Below are 21,446 nucleotides of genomic sequence, written 5' to 3'. Positions count from 1 at the left end.
CCATTTGCCACTGTTCATTGATATTTTCCTGCAGTCTGCAGTTTTCTTCTTCTTTATCAACCACACAGCCAATCTGCAAGCTTCTTAATCATATCCCTAGATTCAAGTCTAAATCATTGATCTATAACACAAAAAGAAAGTGACCCAGTACTGAGCCCTGCGGAACCCCACTGGAAACAGCCTTCCAGTCATACCCCTAGCTCTGAGCCAATATTGGATCCAACTTGCCACATTGCCCTAGATCCTATGGGCTTTTACTTTTGTGACCAGTCTGCCATGTGGGACCTTATCAAAAGCCTTGCTAATATCCATATACACTACATCAAACGCACTACCATCATCGACCCTCCTTGTTACCTCATCAAAAGATTCAATCAAGTTAATCAGACCACGACCTTACCTTAACAAATCCATGCTGACTGTCCTTGATTAATTTGTGTCTTTCCAAATGAAGATTTATCCTGTCCCTCAAAATCTTTTCCAATAATTTTCGCACCACCGAGGTTAAGCTGACTGGCCTGTAATTACTCGCTCTATCCCTTTCTCCCTTTTTAGATACAACCTTAGCAGTCCTCCAATCCCCCGGCACCACACCTGGAGCCAGAGAAGGTTTGGAAAATAATAGTCAGAGCCTCTGCTGTTTCTTCTTTTGCTTCTCTTAGCAGCCCGGGATACATTTCATCCATGCCTGGGGATTTAGCCACTTTAAAAACTGCTAAACCCCTTAATACTTCCCCTTTCTTTTTTTATTTCATCTAATATTTCACACTCCTCTTCCCGGATTGCAATATCTGCATCACCCCTCTCTTTTGTGAAAACAGGCGCAAAGTATTCATTAAGAACCATACCCACATCTTCTGCCTCCACACACAGATTACCTTTATGGTCTCCAATAGACCCTACCCTTACAGCTGCGCAGCTGGTCTTGCTGGGCTGCTGGGTATAATAAGTTCAGCTTCGTGGTCAACCATGATGTCGGTTGCCACTTGTGTGTGTGTCGGAGAGTCGAAGTTGGTAGTGTCCTCTTCAGGTTGCTCGTGGCTGTCTGTGAATCTCAGTTTGGTTTGGTCCAAATGCTTTCTGGATGTTAGTCCATTTGCAAGTTTGACCTCAAACACCCTACTACTCCCTTCTTTGGCTATGACAGTGCCAGCAAGCAATTTGGGACCACGTTCATAGTTGAGTACAAATACAGGGTCATTGACTTCAATATTGCGTGATAAACTTACGCGATCATGGTACATGCTTTGTTGATGCCGCCTGCCCTCGACATGATCAGGGTGGACTAGAGAGAGCCTTGTTTTGAGTGCCCTTTTCATGAGTAGTTCGGCAGGGGGATCCCCGGTGAGCGAGTGGGGTCTTGTGCGGTAGCTGAGTAGGACTCGGGACAGCCGGGTCTGCAGGGAGCCTCCGATACGCGTTTCAAGCTTTGCTTGATGGTTTGGATTGCCCGTTCTGCCTGGCCGTTAGATGCGGGCTTGAACGGGGCAGATGTGACGTGCTTGATCCCATTGTGGGTCATGAATTCCTTGAATTCAGCACTGGTGAAGCACGGCCCATTGTCGCTGACAAAGGCATCAGGCAGACCATGAGTGGCAAACATGGCTCGTAGGCTTTCAATGGTGGCAGTGGAAATGCTTACAGACATTATTACACACTCAATTCATTTTGAATAAGCATCCACTACAACCGAAAACCTTTTGCCTAGAAACGGGCCAGCGAAGTGAATATGTATGCTAGACCACGGTTTGGAGGGCCATGACCACAAACAATGCCTCCCTGGGTGCATTGCTCAGTTGAGAACAAGTGTTGCATTGGCGCACGCAAGACTCCAAATCTGAGTCGATGCCGGGCCACCGGGATGGGATCTGGCTATAGCTTTCATCATTACTATGCCGGAGTGGGTACTGTGTAGGTCGCGTATGAACGTTTCCCTGCCTTTCTTGGGCAAAACCACGCGATTACCTCACAAAAGACAGTCCGCCTGTATGGACATTTCGTCTTTGCGCCGCTGAAACGGCTTGATCTCTTCATGCATCTCCGCTGGGACGTTGGACCAGCTCCCATGGAGGACACAGTTTTTTTTTACAAGGGACAGTAAACGATCCTGGCTGGTCCAGGTCCTGACCTGGCAGGTCGTAACGGGTGACTTTTTGTTTTCAAATGCACCCATTACCAAGAGCAAGTATGCAGGCTATGCCATTTCCACCCCGGTGGTGGGCAATGGTAGCCAACTGAGAGCATCAGCACAGTTCTCTGTGCCTGGCCTGTGGTGAATTACATAGTTATATGCAGACAGCGTGAGCGCCCATCTTTGCGCGCAGAGGCATTGATGTGAATACCTTTGCTCTCTCAGAATAGTGATATGAGCGGCTTGTGGTCAATTTCTAACTCTAACTTAAGCCGAAACAGATACTGGTGCATTTTTTTCACCCCGTAAACACACGCCAGAGCTTCTTTTTCAATCATGCTGTAGGCCCTTTCGGCCTTGAACAAACTCCTGGATGCATAAGCGACCGGTTGCAATGTTCCCAATTGATTTGCTTGTTGTAACACACACCCGACCCCGTACGAAGACGCATCGCAAGCTAGCACTAACAGATTTCGGTCTTTCTCAAAAGCAGTCTCTTGTGATTTCCCCCATACCCAGTCATCTCCCTTGCGTAGCAACACATGTAGAGAAACATAGAAAATAGGTCCATGAGTAGGCCATTCAGCCCTTCGAGCTGCACTGCCATTCAATAAGATCATGGCTGATCATTCCCTCAGTACCCCTTTCCTGCTTTCTCTCCATATCCCTTGATCCCTTTAGCCGTAAGGGCCATATCTAACTCCCTCTTAAATGTATCCAATGAACTGGCATCAACAACTCTCTGCGGCAGGGAATTCTATAGGTTAACAACTCTGAGTGAAGAAGTTTCTCCTCATCACAGTCCTAAATGGCCTACCCCTTATGCGATGTCCCCTGGTTCTGGACTTCCCCAACATCGAGAACATTCTTCCCGCATCTAACCTGTCCAGTCACGTTAGAATCTTACACGTTTCTATGAGATCCCCTCTCATCCTTCTAAACTCCAGTGAATAAAGGCCCTGTTGATCCAGTCTCTCCTTATATGACAGCCCAGCCATCCCTGGAATCAGTCTGGTGAACCTTCGCTGCACTCCCTCAATAGCAAGAACGTCCTTCCTCAGATTAGGAGACCAAAACTGAACACACTATTTCAGGTGAGGCCTCACTGAGGCCCTGTACAACTGCAGTAAGACTTCCCTGCTCCTATATTCAAATCCTCTAGCTATGAAGGCCAACATACTATTTGCCTTCTTTACCGCCTGCTGTACCTGTATGCCCACTTTCAGTGAAAGATGAACCATGACACCCAGGTCTCGTTGCACCTCCCCTTTTCCTAATCTGCCTCCATCTCGATAATATTCTGCCTTCGTGTTTTTGCCCCCAAAATGGATAACTTCATATTTATCCACATTATACTGCATCTGCCATGCATTTGCCCACTCATCTAACCTGTCCAAGTCACCCTGCAGCCTCTTAGCGTCCTCCTCACAGCTCGCACCACCACCTAGTTTAGTGTCATCTGCAAACTTGGAGATATTACACTCAATTCCTTCATCTAAATCGTAAATGTATATTGTAAAGAGCTGAGGTCCCAGTACTGAGCCCTGTGGCACTCCACTAGCCACTGCCTGCCATTCTGAAAAAGATCAGTTTATCCCGACTCTCTGCTTCCTGTCTGCCAACCAGTTCTCTATCCACGTCAGTACATTACCCCCGATACCATGCGCTTTGATTTTGCACACCAATCTCTTGTGCGGGACCTTGTCAAAAACCTTTTGAAAGTCCAAGTACACCGCATCCACTGGTTCTCCCTTGTCCACTCTGCTAGTTACATCCTCAAAAAATTCCAGAAGATTCGTCAAGCATGATTTCCCTTTCATAAATCCATGCTAACTCGGTCCGATCCTGTCACTGCTTTCCAAATGTGCTGCTATTTCATCCTTAATGATTGATTCCAACATTTTCCCCATTACTGATGTCAGGTTAACCGGTCTATAATTAACCGTTTTCTCTCTCCCACCTTTTTAAAAAAAAAAAAGTGGTGTTACATTAGCTACCCTCCAATCCATAGGAACTGATCACCAATGCATCTACTATTTCTAGGGCCGCTTCCTTAAGTACTCTGGGAAGCAGACTATCGGGCCCCAGGGATTTATCGGCCTTCAATCCCATCAATTTCCCTAACACAATTTCCCGCCTGATAAGGATATCCTTCAGTTCTTCCTTCTCACTAGACCCACTGTCCCCTAGTACATTCGGAAGACAGAACCGAAGTATTTGTTCAATTGGTCTGCCATTTCTTTGTTCCCCATTATAATTTCACCTGAATCCGACTGCAAGGGACCTACGTTTGTCTTCACTAATCTTTTTCTCTTCACATATTTATAGAAGCTTTTACAGTCAGTTTTTATGTTCTCTGCAAGCTTCCTTTCGTACTCAGTGTGGGGCCATCTCCTGGTACAATCCATAGTGGTAGTTCGTGCACCGCTCCATCATAGGAGACTTTTACTGCTGCACTGCCAATTACAGGGATCAGCTCTTTAGTGTAAGTATGAATAGGACTCAGCTTGGGCCTTTGTGCCTTGTTGCACCACAGCCTCTCGAAGGCCCTTTTGCTCATGATAGACTGACTCGCACTTGTGTCCAATTCCATGGATACTGAAATTCCATTCAGTTCAACTTTTAACACAATTGGTGGACATTTCGTGGTGAAGGTGTGCACCCCGTACACTTCTGCCTCCTCAGTTCGAGTCTCTAGTTCAGTTTGATCCGCCGTGAATCGGTCTTCCTCTGCAACGTGGTGGTTTGCAGGGTTTGCAGCTCGTCTGCACATTCGCTGGAGGTGTCTCATTGTACCACAGCCTTTACACAGTGTTTGAAGCGGCATTGATGGGCTCGATGATCACCTCCGCAGCGCCAACAGGATATTAAGTGCCTTGATGGCGGACTCTGAGTCATCTGAGGTCGTGCAGCTGCAGGCGTGTATGTTCTGCCATATGCATTCCTGCCTGAAAACGACGTTACTTTGTGTACAGTACTTGCTGATGCATCTTTATGCTGCGAAATTTGTTTGGTGTTATCGCTGGTGGACATAAATGCCTGGGCTATCGTTATGGCTTTGCTCGGATTCGGTGTTTCAACAATCAATAGTTTGCGAAGGATAACCTCATAGCCAATGCCAAGTACAAAAAAGTCTCTTAGCATTTGCTCCAGGAATCCACCAAATTCGCAATGTCCTGCAAGGCGCCTTAGTTTGGCGACATAGCTCGCCACTTCCTGGCCTTCATATTATTGACATGTATAAAATTGATACCTTGCCATCAGAACGCTCTCCTTCAGATTTAGGTGCTCCTGGACCAGCGTACACAGTTCTTCATACGATTTGGTTGTTGGTTTCACCGGAGCAAGAAGATTCTTCATGAGGCCATAGGTTGTTGCCCCGCAGACGGTGAGGAGGATCACCCTTCGTTTGGCAGCGTTCTCATTCCCTTGGCCACGAAATATTGGTCGAGTCGCTCTACGAAGGCTTCCCAATCGTCACCTGAAAATTTCTCCAGGATAACAACAGTTCTCTGCATTTTCACGTGATGATTCGTTATCTAGTACTCGTCGCCAGTTGTTATGACTCAAATAAAGCAATGTGACTGAGTACTGTAGAGTTGAGTCAGTGTGACCTTAGTCTCTTTATTTTGACTCCAGAGTGCTGGCACAGCATGGGAGGCCTGCTTATATGCAGTGCTCCCAAGGGATGCTGGGATCCCTTACTCAGGTCGGAGCTTTAAATAGAGCTGGAGAGACGGGCCCTGGAGGTGCAGCGAATGAGGGTACGGGGCCCAGATGAGCCGAGGGCCCAGAGGCAGCACGGACCTGCCCACACTGCGATATGTGTGCGCACTGGGTCCGTGCAGCAGAGCAGGTCTCCAGTCATTTTAGTTAATCCTTGCCACTGGATAAAGGCCTAGCTCTGTCAAGTCCATGTGGTGGCTGATGTGCAATGGTCACCATACGTTAAAAAAATTCACGCACCAGCATCTTCCGCCCCCTCAACTGAAATTCAGGACTGGAACATCGGGTTCTTCATTGAAACATCTGTGAACTCTTGTGGAAGCAAGTCACCCTCGTTCGAGGGACTGCCTATGATGACTCTCTTTAGTTATCCTCTTGCTCTTAATGTATTCATAAAACATCTTTGGGTTTTCCTTGATTTTACTTGCCAAAATCTTTTCATGCTCTCTCTTTGTTTCCCTAATTTCCTTTTTAATTTCAACCCTGCACTTTCTATACTCTATGGTTTCTGCAGTATTGAGCCTTCAGTATCTGTCTTGTGTGGTAAAAACAGAGAGACAGACTATTATCTGAATGGTGACAGATTAGGAAAAGGGAAGGTGCAACGAGACCTGGGTGTCATGGTACATCAGTCATTGAAGGTTGGCATGCAGGTACAGCAGGCGGTTAAGAAAGCAAATGGCATGTTGGCCTTCATAGCGAGGGGATTTGAGTACAGGGGCAGGGAGGTGTTGCTACAGTTGTACAGGGCCTTGGTGAGGCCACACCTGGAGTATTGTGTACAGTTTTGGTCTCCTAACCTGAGGAAGGACATTCTTGTTATTGAGGGAGTGCAGCGAAGGTTCACCAGACTGATTCCCGGGATGGCGGGACTGACCTATCAAGAAAGACTAAATCAACTGGGCTTGTATTCACTGGAGTTCAGAAGAATGAGAGGGGACCTTATAGAAACATTTAAAATTCTGATGGGTTTAGACAGGTTAGATGCAGGAAGAATGTTCACAATGTTGGGGAAGTCCAGAATCAGGGGTCACAGTCTAAGGATAAGGGGTAAGCCATTTAGGACCGAGATGAGGAGAAACTTCTTCACCCAGAGAGTGGTGAACCTGTGGAATTCTCTACCACAGAAAGTTGTTGAGGCCAATTCACTAAATATATTTAGATGTAGTCCTTACTACTAGGGGGATCAAAGGGTATGGCAAGAAAGCAGGAATGGGGTACTGAAGTTGCATGTTCAGCCATGAACTCATTGAATGGCGGTGCAGGCTAGAAGGGCCGAATGGCCTACTCCTGCATCTATTTTCTATGTTTCTATGTCACGGGCCTCCCTTTTTCCTTATCCTACCCTATATGCCCCTTGACATCCAAGGGGCTCTAGATGTTTTAGTCCCATCCGTTTTCTTTAAGGGAACATACTTGCTCTGAACCCTCAGGATCTCTTCCTTAAATACCTCCCACTGCTCTGACACTGGTTTATCTCCCAGTAGCTGTTTTCAGTCCACCTTGGATAAATCACATCTCAGCTTAGTAAAATTGGCTTTCCCCCAATTGAGAACTTTTATTTCTGGTCTATCTTTGTCCTTTTCCATAACTACCATAAATCTAACTGAATTATGGTCACTAGCACCAGAATGGTCTCCCACTGATGCCCCTTCCACCTGCCCAGCTTCATTCCCTAAAACTAGGTCCAGAACCGCCCCCTCCCTTGTTGGGCTTGCTACATATTGGCTAAGAAAGTTCTTCTCAATGCATTTTAGTAATTCTGCACCCTCTACACTTTCACAATAATTCTATCCCAGTTAATATTAGGATAGTTGAAATCCCCGACTATTATTGCCCTATAGTTTTTGCACTTCAGAAATTTGCCTACAGATTTGCTCTCCCAGCTCCCTCTGACTGTTTGGGGGTCTATAGTACACTTCCAGTAGTGTGATTGCCCTTTTTTTATTCTTCAATTCAACCCATATGGCCTCATTTGATGATCCTTCTAACATATCGCTCCTTACAGCTGTAATTGTTTCTTTAATTAATTCTGTAACACCGCGCCCCCCCCCCTCCTTTTTTTATCCCTTCTCTATCCCGTCTGAAAACCCTGTAACCGGGAATGTTGAGCTGCCATACCTGCCCTTCTTTCAGCCATGTCTCAGTAATAGCTATAGTATCATACTCTCAAGTGTCTATCTGTGCTCTCAGCTCACCTGCCTTATTCCCGAGACTCCTTACATTGAAGTATATACCATTTAGCAGTGCCGAACTCCCTTGTTTATTTTCTAGCCTTTGTTTCCTCTGCCTTCCAAATTCACTTTCTAATTTTCTACTTTCCAATTCCAACTTTGCTTCTCTCCCCTCTGAATCTACTCTCAGGTTCCCATCCCTCTGCCAAACTAGTTTAAACCCTCCCCAACAGCACTAGCAATCCCCTCCCCCCCCAGCGAGGATATTGGTCCCAGCTCTGTTAAGGTGCAACCCGTCTGGCTTGTACAGGTCCCACCTCCCCCAGAAGCAGTCCCAATGCCTCAGGAAACTAAAGGCCTCCCTCTTGCACCATCTCTCCAGCCACGCATTCATCTGCTCTATCCTCCTATTTCTGTACACACCAGCATGTGGCACCAAGAGTAATCCAGAAATTACTACCTTTGAGGTCCTGCATTTTAATCTCGCTCCTAGCTCCCTAAAATCTGCCTGCAGGACCTCATCCCTCTTTCTAGCTATGTCATTGGTACCAATATGGACCACGACCTCTGGCTGTTCACCCTCTCCCCCCAGAATGACCTGCAGTCGCTTGGTGATATCCTTGACCCTGGCACCACGGAGACAACATACCATCCTGGAGTCACGTTTGCGGCCGCAGAAACGCCTGTCTGCTCCCCTGACTATCGAATCCCCTACCACTATAGCTCTTCCACACTTCTTCCTCCCACTGTGCAGCTGAGCCACCTGTGATGCCGTGGACTTGGCTGTGGCTGCACTCCCCAGAGGAACCATCGCCCCCACCAGTACTCCGAACAGAATATTGATTGGAGAGCGAAATGGGGACTCCTGCATGGTCCTCTTCTTCGGTCTGGCGGTCACCCATTCCCCCTCCGCTTGCATACTCTTAAGCTGCGGGGAGACCACCTCCTGAAACGTGCTATCTACGAAGTTCTCAGCCTGACCGATGCATTGCAGTGACTCCAGCTGCTCAAGCTCCAAAACACGGATCTCGAGCTGCCGTAGCTGTCGACACTTCCCGCACACGTGGTCGTCCAGGCTGAGAGAAGCACAGGATGTGCATTCCACGGGACTGAGCTCCCCTGCCATGCCTCTATTTATTAGATTCTTAACTAATTTATCAGAAATAAACTTAAAACTTTAAAAACACTCACCAGCTACTCACCAATCAGCTCCTTCCCTTGTGCCGATGTTACTTTTCTTTACTCTGACGTCACTTTTGAATTCTGCCTCTGTTGAGTTGCTCCCAGCTCTGCTCCCGCTGCGGTCTGCCTCTGGTCTTGGGCCAACCCTCGCCACACTCTTTGTTTACTCGGCTCCCGCTCTGCCTCCGCTCACGCTCAGGTCCGCCTCTCTCACTCACCGGTGAGTGAATTGGTGAGCTGTGAGTCGATGACATCGGGGGGGGGGGGCTCTGGGGGAGAGAAAGAAAAGCAATAACAAACTTTCCATTCATTCCAATGGCAGCACAATTGTTCGATAAATGACCTTCGCGATGGCTATTTTTCGTCTCTGAGGCAACTGGAACAGGAAAACAAGCAGCTCCAGCAAGACTTGTCTGAAGTGAGAACCAAGCTGGAGATGTCAGCCAAGGTGTCTCAGGACAGATACGAGATGCTTCTACTGCAGATACAGAAGAAGCTGACAGATAACAGAGAAATGGAGGATAGGTAATGGATTTGTTAATCAAGATATGTAGTAAAATCTCGACTGGATGCGCTGATGTAAATCCCTAACATAGATTTAAGTAAGACCTTATTTAGAGAGAAAGACTTAACATCTTAATCAATATTCACTGTAATCTTTTTTGGTGCGCCGACCCTTTAACTGACCCACTCAATTTTTCCCTCACGCACGGTTATTTACATTGAAAATCCCCGAGCGGCTTGCCCATTACCTCCAGACCGCTGTGCGGCCATGCAGCTTAGCGGGAACGTTCGTCTTAATAGCCACAACATTGAAGGGTATGTATTGGGCTGTAGTTACAATATATTGGGAGTGTGTTCAGACTTAGTGATGTAATTAACCATTTGATGTATACATTCTTGGTTCACATCACCAAATGAATATAATGCTACCTGTGCATCAGCCGTGGCTCAGTGGACGGCAGTCTCGCCTCTGAGTCAGAAGGTTCACATCCCACTCCAGAAACTTCAAGACTGCACGTACTGGTCTACATTGGGCGGGGAATCTTAGCTTGTGTTAAAGTGCCGTTGCCACATCTCCCTCGTTGTCATATGGTAGAAAGGAACTGCTCACTGTAGTATTATACTTGAGGGAGCGGCGATTTCCGCTCTATGTTTAATTAGTACAACTCAGTCAGAACAGCAGCAACTTTTCTTGGGATGAAGTGATGCTGGCAAGGCCACATTTATGACCCATTTGTAATTGCACTGAGAAAGTGACAGTGAGCTACTGTCTACTGGGCCATTTCAGATGGCATTGAGAGTGGGCAGGGGTCACCAGTAGGGTTGGCAGCCTCCCTTCCCTGAAGGCCGTTAATGAACCAATTGGGTTTCTACGTTGAGCCAACAACTTCCATGTTCACTGAGATGCTATAATCTGTCCCCGAACTCGGCCTAGGGAGGAGAAAACGTCACTCAGTGTAGTTATCCAATAACCATTGTTAGAAAGGATGTTTATGCATGTCTGATGATGCCCTCCACAGTTCAGAAGCTTGCAGACTAGTATTCTGTTTCTGTTCATACTTGAAGAATGGCCACATGGGCAAGATAATGGAGGATTGCCAGCAACTGTGGAACAATACCTTCGGGAAAGTTGGCATCTTCAGGAGAAGAGGGAATTACAGTCCCGGCCACAAGCCACTCTTGCATCTCAGGACTGTAATCATTTTGGCTGTATTTGGTTTGGACTGCACTATGTATGGTAGACCTGAGCAGGTGATTTTAATTCCAGTCGTTCATTACTACTTGCCTTTCCCCAATCTCCGAAAGACTTCAGTGAGCTCCAAACTATGGTGCGTAAAGCTCGGTGACTCGCATTGCTTACACACCTTCAATGTTGGATATTATCATCCAGGAAGGAAAGTTTCCTTTGCTGTTACATTGTGGTGAAGAAACTTGTTGATACAACACGGGTTCTTTGCACCTTCAGAGCTTCTTATTGGGTCTATGTCACGGTGGGTGGAGCCCAGCAACTTTGAGTTGTGCCAACGATTCTGTAATTTGGAGAGTTTGCAAAGATTTTCATTGTACTGGTGACTTCAAAGTAGTAAATCCACAAAGCATTTCCTTCTGAAATTTCAATGTGATTTTTTTTTTGAAATGCCTCATCTAGAATTGAGAAGTTGAGCTCTGTGTTGTAGCTGGGGTGTACATGGGCCTTACACTAACCATCCCTAAGACAGAGTTCCTCCACCAACCTGACCCTGCCACACAGCACTACCCCCCCCATCATCAAGATCCACGGCGCGGCCCTGGACAACATGGACCACTTTCCATACCTCGGGAGCCTATTATCAGCAAGGGCAGACATTGACGACGAGATTCAACACTGCCTCCAGTGCGACAGCGCAGCCTTTGGCCGCCTGAGGAAAAGAGTGTTCGAAGATCAGGCTCTCAAATCTGCCACCAAGCTCATGATCTACAGGACTGTTGTGATACCCACCCTCCTGTATGGCTCAGAGACGTGGACCATATACAGTAGACACCTCGAATCGCTGGAGAAATACCATCAAAGATTCTGCAAATCCCCTAGGAGGACAGACGCACCAACATTGGCGTCCTTGATCAGGCCAACATCCCCAGCATCGAAGCACTGACCACAGCTCCGTTGGGCGGGCCACATTGTTCGCATGCCTGACACAAGGCTCCCAAAGCAAGCACTCTACTCTGAACTCCTACACGGCAAGCGAGCCCAAGGTGGGCAGAGGAAACGTTTCAAGGACACCCTCAAAGCCTCCGTGATAAAATGCAACATCCCCACCGATACCTGGGAGTCCCTGGCCAGAGACCGTCCTAAGTGGAGAAAGTGCATCCAGGAGGGTGCTGAGCACCTCGAGTCTCGTCGCCGAGAGCATGCAGAAATCAAGCAGGCAGCGGAAGGAGCGTGCGGCAAACTAGTCCCACCCACTCTTTCCTTCAACGATTGTCTGTTCCACCTATGACAGAGACTGTAATTCCTGTATTGGACTGTTCAGTCACCTAAGAACTCACTTTTAGAGTGGAAGCAAGTCATCCTCGATTTCGAGGGACTGCCTATGATATGATGATGTAGCTGGTGATGGTGAAAGACATGGTTTGAGATCTCCAAAATTTCATTGCTTTGTATTCAACTTATGAGGGGAAAAAATTATTTTCATGCTTCCTCGGGATAAGAACATAAGAATTAGGAGCAGGAGTAGGCCAGTCGGCCCCTCGAGCCTGCTCCGCCATTCAATGAGATCATGGCTGATCTTCTACCTCAACTCCACTTTCCTGCACTATCCCCATATCCCTCGATTCCCTTAATATCCAAAATTCTATCGATACCTATCTTGAATATACTCAAAGATTGAGCCTCCATAGCCCTCTGGGGCAGAGAATTCCAAAGATTCCTCACCCTCTGAGTGAAGAAGTTTCTTTACATCTCAATCCTAAATGGCCGACCCTTTATTCTGAGACTATGACCCCTGGTTCTAGACTCCCCAGCCAGGGGAAACATCCTCCCTACATCTACCCTGTCAAGCCCTGCAAGAATTGTGTGTGTTTCAATGAGATCACCTCTCATTCTTCTAAATTCTAGAGAATATAGGTCTAGTCTGCTCAATCTCTCCTCTTAGGACAATCCCCCCATCCCAGGAATAACTCTGGTGAGCCTTCGTTGCACTCCTCCTATGGCAAGTATATCCTTCCTTGGGTAAGGAGATGAAAACTATACACAATACTCCAGGTGTGGTCGCAACAAGGCCCTATATAATTGCAATAAGACGGCTTTACTCTTGTACTCAATCCTCTTCTAAAAGGCCAACATGTGGGCATCACTAACAAGGACATCATTTATTGCCCATCCTAATTACCTTGAGAAGGTGGCAGTGATCTGCTGCTTTGAACCGCTGCAGTGCATGTGGTGAAGGTCCATCCCGTTTTATTCTTGTTATTCATTGTAGCGGTTTTGATACAACTGAGTGACTTGCGAGTCCATTTCTAAGGGCGCTTAAGATTCAACCACATTGCTGTGGGTCTGGAGTCACATATAGGTCAGACCGGGTAAGGACGGCAAGTTTCCCTCCCTAAAGGTCCAACATGATTTCTGTTTACAACAACATCATCAGCAAAGGCAGAACCTCGAAATCGAGGAAGACCTGCTTCCACTCTAAAAGTGAGTTCTCAGGTGACTGAACAGTCCAATACAGGAATTACAGTCTCTGTCACAGGTGGAGCATACAGTGGTTGAAGGAAAGAGTGGGCGGGGAGCCTGGTTTGCCGCATGCTCCTTCCGCTGCCTGCACTTGGTTTCTGCTTGTTCTCGGCGACGAAACTCGAGGTGCTCGGCGCCCTCCCAGATGCTCTTCCTCCATTTTGGGCGGTCTTGGGCCAGGGATTCCCAGGTGCCGGTGGGGATGTTGCATTTTATCAGGGAGGCTTTGAGGGTGTCCTTGAAACGTTTACAATAACAACTTGTATTTATATAGCGCCTTTAATGTAGTAAAACATCCCAAGGCGCTTCACAGGAGTGTTTTAAGACAAAACAAATAAATTTAACACTGAGCCACATAAGAAGAAATTACGGCAGATGACCAAAAGCTTGGTCAGAGCTAGGTTTTAAGGAGCCTCTTAAAGGAGGAAAGAGAGACGGAGAGATTTAGGAAGGGAATTCCAGAGATTAGGGACCAGGCAACAGAAGGCACGGCCACCAATGGTGGCGCGATTATAATCAGGGATGCTCAAGAGGGCAGAATTTGAAGAGCGCAGACATCTTGGGGGATTGTGAGACTGAAGAAGATTACAGAGATAGTTTTAAGTTTTGGTTAAAATTCCCTCAAACTGTGTAAGATGGATGTACTGATTGATTCCCGCAGCTCCCACTGGAGATCTGGTGTTTTACAGCTGCCAGCACTTGTTTTCTTTCGTGCATTAATTACAGGGACAGTTGTGTAATCTGAAAACTTTTCTGACAATCTGCAGGCGAGTGGAGGAGCTGCAGCTTGAACATAAGGAAGAACTGCGAGAGCTTCAGAACAGACTTCGGGAGATGGCTGTGCACCGTAAAGGAAGGAAGCGGACATCACAGAGTCAACAACTACTGGCGTGGTCTGACTTCCCCAATCTGACAGAGGACAGAGGCCAAGTTACCGACAGCGACTTCTGCAATGCTCGTCAAAGTGATTCGTGTGACGCGTCGCCTTCTGAATCGCTGCGTGGGATCACCTCTTGCATCATCATGTCTGCAGATGAGAATGAAACGGATTTTTCTGACAGTACGTCAGTGCACTCTGTCCATTCGCTTCACAGTGAACGATTTCTGCCTTTGGTAAGTGGGTTTTATTGTGCTTTTATCATGTATGACACCCTTACATTCTACTCAACAAAGCTAAATGTGCAAATATAGTAAATGTAAATATGAATGGATTTGATAGAGCAAATAAGGAGAAGCTGTTTCCACTGGCAGGAGGGTCGGTAAAGAACACCGATTTAAAATAATTGGCAAAAATGCCAGTGGGGTGATGAGAATTTCTTGTACACAGTGAGTTATTCACTGCCTGAAAGTGTGGTAGAAACAGGTTCAATAATAATTTTCAAAAGAGAATTGGATCTCTACTTAAAAAGGAAAGAAATGCAGGACTATGGGGAACGAGCGGGGGAGTGGGACTAATTACATCGCTCCTTCAAAGAGCCAGCACAGGCCGATGGGCTCCTCCTGTGCTATGATTGTTTTTTTTTTTTAATTTAAAAAAAAGTCCCTAAAATAAAGTAGTGTAAGTCCTCCTAGTTTGCTTTAATCATGCCCTGGATGAAATCTCTTGTACTTCCCCTCGCCTGGATCAAGAAATGTATTTGATTTTTTTGGGGGGTAATTTTTTTTTCTTATTCTGAAGCTGGTCACATCGCAATGTGACTAAAACCATTTCTAAAGCTAACACAACTTGTGGCGTGTCTAAGTTGATCTAATCCTGAATCAATAGCAACTAGGAACATAGGGTTTTCTTGACGAGAAAAGACCAAAGTCCATCTAATTCACCGACCGCGCGGGTCATTGCACCACACGATGATAAACATATAAGAGCATAAGAAATAGGAGCAGGAGTGGGCCATTTGGCCCCGTTCTGCCATTCAATAAGATCATGGCTGATCTTCTACCTCAACTCCGCGTTTTGGAGCTTGAGCGGCGGCTGAAGTCACTGCGGTGCATCCGCGAGACTGAGAGCTACGTGGATAGCATGTTTCTAGAGGTGGTCACCCCGCAGCTTAAGAATGTGCAGGTGGAGAGGGAGTGGGTGACTGCCCCAGACACCAGAGGAGGACTAGGCAGGTAGTGCAAGAGTCCCCAAGTCCATCTCGTTCTCCAACCGGTATTCTCTCCTGAGTACTGTGCCTCTGGGGAGTGCAGCCAGAGCCAAGTCCACGGCACCACGGGTGGCTCAGCTGCACAGGGGGGAGGAGGAAGAAGATTGGAAGAGCTATCGTGGTAGGGGATTCAATGGTATTCTGTGGCGTTTCTGCGGCCACAGACGTGACTCCGGGATGGTATGTTGCGTCCCTGGTGCCAGGGTCAAGGAGCCTGTGTCACCGAGCGGCTGCAGGGCATTGTGGGGGGATATTTTTTTAAATACCCCAAAAAAAAATGAGTGAGGAAAATGAGTGGTGGAGAGCTTTCGAAACCATAGATTCAAATTCAACTGTTCCTCCCGAGCCTGTTACACTTACCACATCTCATGTCTCAAATTACTCATATACTGTATCCCAAAATGGTATTTATCTTTGGAGCAGGGGAATGAGCAATAGAAGGCGAGGTTGCTAGTATAACCTTTAAAGAACACCTGCCGCCTTGTTGATTACAGCAGATGTATATTCGTTCACCATCATGATTGTAGGTTTTCTGTTAGTAAAATACACACTATTTAACATAAGGCGCATTTAAACTATATCTTTTTATTTGTTAAATACATTCTTGGGATATGGGTGTCACTGGAAAGGCTGGCATTTATTGCCTTCTTGAAAGATAGTTAAACTGAGTGACTTGCTAGGCCCACATCAGAGGGCACTTCAGGGTCAGCCATGATTCTGTACGACTGGAGTCACATAGGCCAGCCGGGTAAGGACGACAAGTTCCTGCCCGAAATGACATTAATGAAGCACTTGGGTTTTTACAACAACCCGACAACTTCATGGTCACTATACCAGTTCTTTATTCCCAGAATTATTTTTTTGAAACTGAATTCAGTTTTTCAAGTCCTAAGAATTGAAGTTGTGTTCTCTGGATTATTTGTCCAGGCCTCAGTCCTGTGACATATTTATCATTGCAAAGAGTTTTGGCATGGATACTGCGGTGCAAATGCAGTCTCAGTGTTGGACCTGACTCTAGAGGAGGGAGTCTCGTACCACTTCTGTTTGGAGTGTAAATCCATTCGAGTGGCAACCCAGATGTGAAAGGTTGCGCGTGTGGTCCCTGAATCTCCTGGACACTTCTTGCATCTGCCTGTAACTACTTTCAATGGGCCAGAATCTGCGGTGACTATGACAGAGTACGCCGTCATAGCACCTTTAAAACGAACCGCAAGTTTGGGATGCGCTAATTCCCGAACTTGCAATCTGTCAAGTTGTGACTTGACAGGTCATCCGCACAGCCTTGGAAATCCCAATTGCTGGTGCAGAGTTGGGCTACATACTGCCCAGCAAGTACGTATGAAAATTTTACGGCTGATGCAAATCGGCACAGGGCGTTAATTAAACATGCACAGAGTATAATCTGCTCCTCTGTTTTCACATACTGCTGTATCTGTATCAAATGAGTGTTTCTTGCTTTTGCAAAGATTGGTGTTTTAATGATGTTGAGCATAGAATCATACAAAAATTACGACACAGAAGGAGGCCATTCGGCCCATCGTGTCCGCGCCGGTCAAAGAAGGTGCTAGGATTAGGTCTGTAGCCCTATATGTTATGGCTCTTTAAGTGCACATCCAAGTACCTTTTAAATGTGATGAGGACTTCTGCCTCTACCACCCTTTCAGGCAGGGAGTTCCAGACCCCCACCACCCTCTGGGTGAAGAAATGTTTCCTCATATCCCCTCCAATCCTTCTACCAATTACTTTAAATCTATGCCCCCTGGTTATTGACCCCTCTGCTAAGGGGAACAGATGCTTCCTATCCACTCTATCTAGGTCCCTCATAGATCTCCCCTCAGCCTCCTTTGTTCCAAGGAAAACAACCCCAGCCTATCCAATCTTTCCTCATAGCTAAAATTTTCCAGTCCAAGCAACAACCTCGTAAATCCTCTCTAGTGCAATCACGTCTTTTCTGTAATGTGCTGACCAGAACTGCACGCAGTACTCTAGCTGTGGCCTAAATAGCATTGTATACTGTACCAGCATAACTTTCCTGCTCTTGTATTCTATGCCTTGGCTAATAAAGGAAAACATTCTGTATGCGTTTTTAACTACCTTATCGACCTGTCCTGCTACCTTTATTCTTTCTTACCAGTTTTTACCATCAACTAATATGCAGTGAATTTGGTGGAATGAAGCTAATTAGGAATGAAGTTTCAATGCTGTAAAGTAATTGTAATTAAATCTGATTACGGGATTCGATTCTGAACTGATCTGAAATTGAATTCAGTTTGATGATTGGAGCACCAGGCCCACGTGATCCCAGGTACACTTCTGCACCCCTCGAACCGTGGGCCATTATACTGCCCTCATACGCAGCGTCCGAGAGCAAGTTCACCAAGGAAGGTCCCCATCAAGTAAGTTTGTATTCAATTTGGATGCCGCAAAATCTGCCCCAATGTATATCCAAGACTAACATTGGCATCTGCACATGTAAGCTTGTAATATTTTACTGCCGGGGTGAAGCTCAGTGCATGGACATATGCAGAGATTGTGTTGACTGGGCTCTGCACAACAGAATCCAACCTGTAGCCTTAGGTGGGTGTAAGTGCACCGGGAAAGAAATTAAATTTAAATTATTGGAAGCTGTGAAGAATATGATTCGGTTTGGCCAAATATTCCACAGCTGATTGCAAATCCAACCAGTTTCCAAAGTGTTTGGAAAACGCATTTTTATTAAACGGTAAAGAAAAGGTGGAAATCTGAAAGAAAAGCAGAAAATGCTGAAAATCTTCGTCGAGGTCATCGACCTGAAACATTAACTCTGTTTCTCTCCACAGATGCTGTCTGATCCACTGAGATGTCCAGCATTTTCCATTTTTATTTCAGGTTCCAGCGTCCGCAGTATTTTGCTTCTGAACTGGTCTCCTGAGTTTGTGCTCCTCCAGTTCTGCCCTCTTGCACACCCTCGATTTTAATCACTCCACCATTGGCCACCATGCCTTCAGCTGCCTGGACCCTAAACTCTGGAATTCCCTCCCTAAACCCCTCCGCCTCTCTCCTCCTGTAAGACGCTTGTTAAAACCAACCTCTTTGACCAAACTTTTGGTCGTTGTGTCTCCTTGTGTGGATCGGTGGCATTTTGTTTGATAACGTTCCTATGAAGCACCTTGGGACGTTTTATTATGTTACAGGCGTTATATAAATGCAAGTTGTTGTTGTTGAAAATGATTAAATGGGTGATAAGTGACCACGAGGCGCATCACGCAATATCACACCCACCTTTTTATTTGCAGTGGTAATGGCCTCTTCTGAGAACGTGTCCATCTCCCTTTTGAATCTTTGCAACGAATCTGCACCCCCGGCACGATCTGGCAACTAATGCAATTGGTCAATAACCCTCTTAAAAGTGAAGCCTCTGACATCGAACCTTATGGTTACACAACTTGTACCCATTTCCCATATCTCCCTACTTTATCTAATTCAAATAATCTGTCCACATGCACACAGACTTTTAAATATGATTTTAAATCCTTCAATTAAGTCTCCCCAAAATCTGCTTTTCTAGAATAAAAAGACCCAGCTCCCTGAGACTATTGTGACAACTAAGGGTTTTTAAACTAGGTATTAATCTAATGGCTCTCCTCTGTACCTTTTTCAGTGTGTCTATCTCCCACCATGTGAGGGATCCAGAACTGGACACACACTGTGCAAAATCCATACACACTGAACTAGAATTGTGCTGTTGTATTATATAAATGTGATGTTGCTATGGGTAGTGCATTTGGTTAGGGCATTGGCTTTTACATGAGGGACCTGTGTTTGAATCCAGTCTATCTGAATGTATGCTTCCTCTGCTGGCTGGTAAGGCTCTCAACTGATGGGTGTGGGGACACAGTATAAAACAGCATACACTAGTGTTAATTTGTCTCGTTTAAAGATGATAATCCTCACTTTAGTTGTTGGTACTCATGTTGGTTAATTTATTTCAGAGCCCAGCAATTTCATCTCCAAACACATCGGTCGCAGTCAAGTTTCTTGAGGAGGAGGACATGCGGTCACAGCAGCTCTTAAAACGTCTGGACATGCATATTGAGGAACTCAAAACTGAAAGTGAAAGAACTGTTGACGAATACGTCTAACCCACTGTGACCCAAACGCTGCTCACAAGCTCCAGACAATGGAAGTTAGTCAGTACGAGACTGAATAAAGTGGAGCTATTGTGTCAATTGTCCAGCCTCAGTATTGGTCCCATTTTGAACTGTACCTAATGTACATTAGGGTATACATTGGTCATCCTTACCTGTCTCGTGTTTTCTTAATAACCTGCGCAACTGTGCCCAAAGTTATTGATGTATATCCATGTTGGCCTATACCAGAAAGATGGGTCAGTGCAGCTAGCACACATCACCACATGCTCTTGGAGGTGTGCTTCAAGCTCTAATTCTTCCACTCAAATTCAGTCTCCATCTCTGAATGTTTCCATTTTTGGAGATGGCACCGGGGAACCAATCGAGTGCCTGCAGCAGTCCCAAGGGTTTCACGCTCCAACCGTCAAGCTGTAAGGCCTTGGTTGCACCCCTATTGTATGACCAAACACGTTTGTGAACTTTGTGAGGGCTGGCTAACATCACCACATTGATGCTGTGCTCAGGATGTTGGTGTGGCCCGGCTTGTCCAATAAACTGTCCAAAATGCAACAAATGGATGCTAAAAGTATTCTGTTGAAGGAGAGGGGGAAAATCAGCAGTCTGCTTGACTGCTGCACTTAGGGCAGACATGGTGGCCCTAGGAGTGATGTCAATGTGTTTTAAATTGTGTGTTTAACGCAATTTGACTCCTGTCTGAAATCATGGTATTTGTTTACACTCTTTTTTTCTGATGATTAATGTTAGTTAACAAAATAGTTCCAAACTCCAGCTCTTTCTGATGAAGTTGTATTGGTGCAGTTGGAATGAAACTAATGAGATCACGTTGTGCTTTTGAACAGTTTATCCTCTGCCACCATGTGTAAGTGTCACATTCTCACCCCGTCGTGTTCAGTACTGCTTAAAGGGACCCGCAGCTTTCTGAGGACAAATCAGTGAAACTCATTGGTTTTTTTAAAGGAACCTGTCAATGTTAATTTATACTGGAATATTTATGTACATAAGATTTGTCAATAAACTTTATACACAGTTGAAGAAACTTTTTTTCAATCAAGTTTTACTGAAGTATAGCCCATTTGCAAATTGTGGCACTTGTTAGATTTATATAATACCAGCACGAAACGTTCTTTGCGTTTTTATTTTGCATGTTACATTATAAATGATCTCATGATGCTTCGCACAGGCAGAGTTGGGTGTCCACCTGGGCTTGTCTACCCAAGAATCTAATCTTGAACGGGTGGACTAGAGGAAACGTTGAGTGGAAGATAGCATTTCCTTAGGGGATAAAAGACGGTTAATGGAAAAGATGCACTTGGTAGTTGTCCATGTATCTCAAAGCAGGGATTGTGTTGCAATGGATAGAACGTTGGCTTTTGTGATTTAAAAAAAAGAGAGAATATACTGCCCAATGTTTGGCCAGAGAATTACCCGGAATTCTATCCTGGGCAGTATATTAAATGGACACACCTTGAGGAAAAACACAGCTGCTTTAGTATTGTCAGGCCTCTGTCACCAGCGATGCCAGAAGGTACAGGAACAGAGACCAAGATAGGTCTACGTACAGAAATCTTTGAAGATGACAGGACAAGTGGAGAAGGCTGATTTTTTTTTAAAGCATACTGGATTCTTGGCTTTAAAAATAGAAGTTATAGAGTGCAAAAGCAAGGAAGTTATACTGAACCTTTATAAAACATGAGTTCAGCTCCAGCTGGAGTATTGTGTTCAATTCTGGGCTTCACACTTTTA

At 45.8% G+C, this 21,446-nt stretch overlaps 1 protein-coding gene across 6 annotated transcripts in view; it reads left to right on the top strand.

Moving 5' to 3' along the window:
* Positions 1–20,739, top strand: part of cep63 (centrosomal protein 63) — a 112,461-nt gene extending 91,722 nt beyond the window's left edge. For all 6 annotated transcript variants that reach the window (XM_070883215.1, XM_070883218.1, XM_070883216.1 and 3 more), the window contains 3 exons: positions 9,536–9,738; positions 14,194–14,539; positions 19,545–20,739. In XM_070883215.1, coding sequence (XP_070739316.1) covers positions 9,536–9,738; positions 14,194–14,539; positions 19,545–19,694 — 699 coding nt within the window. In that variant the 3' untranslated portion in view covers positions 19,695–20,739. The remainder of the gene's footprint in view (positions 1–9,535; positions 9,739–14,193; positions 14,540–19,544) is intronic.
* The last annotated feature ends 707 nt before the right edge of the window (positions 20,740–21,446 follow it).

Source organism: Pristiophorus japonicus, chromosome 6 (assembly GCF_044704955.1).
Source record: "Pristiophorus japonicus isolate sPriJap1 chromosome 6, sPriJap1.hap1, whole genome shotgun sequence".
Lineage (NCBI taxonomy): Eukaryota > Metazoa > Chordata > Chondrichthyes > Pristiophoridae > Pristiophorus > Pristiophorus japonicus.
This window is presented reverse-complemented; position numbering and strand designations above follow the sequence as displayed.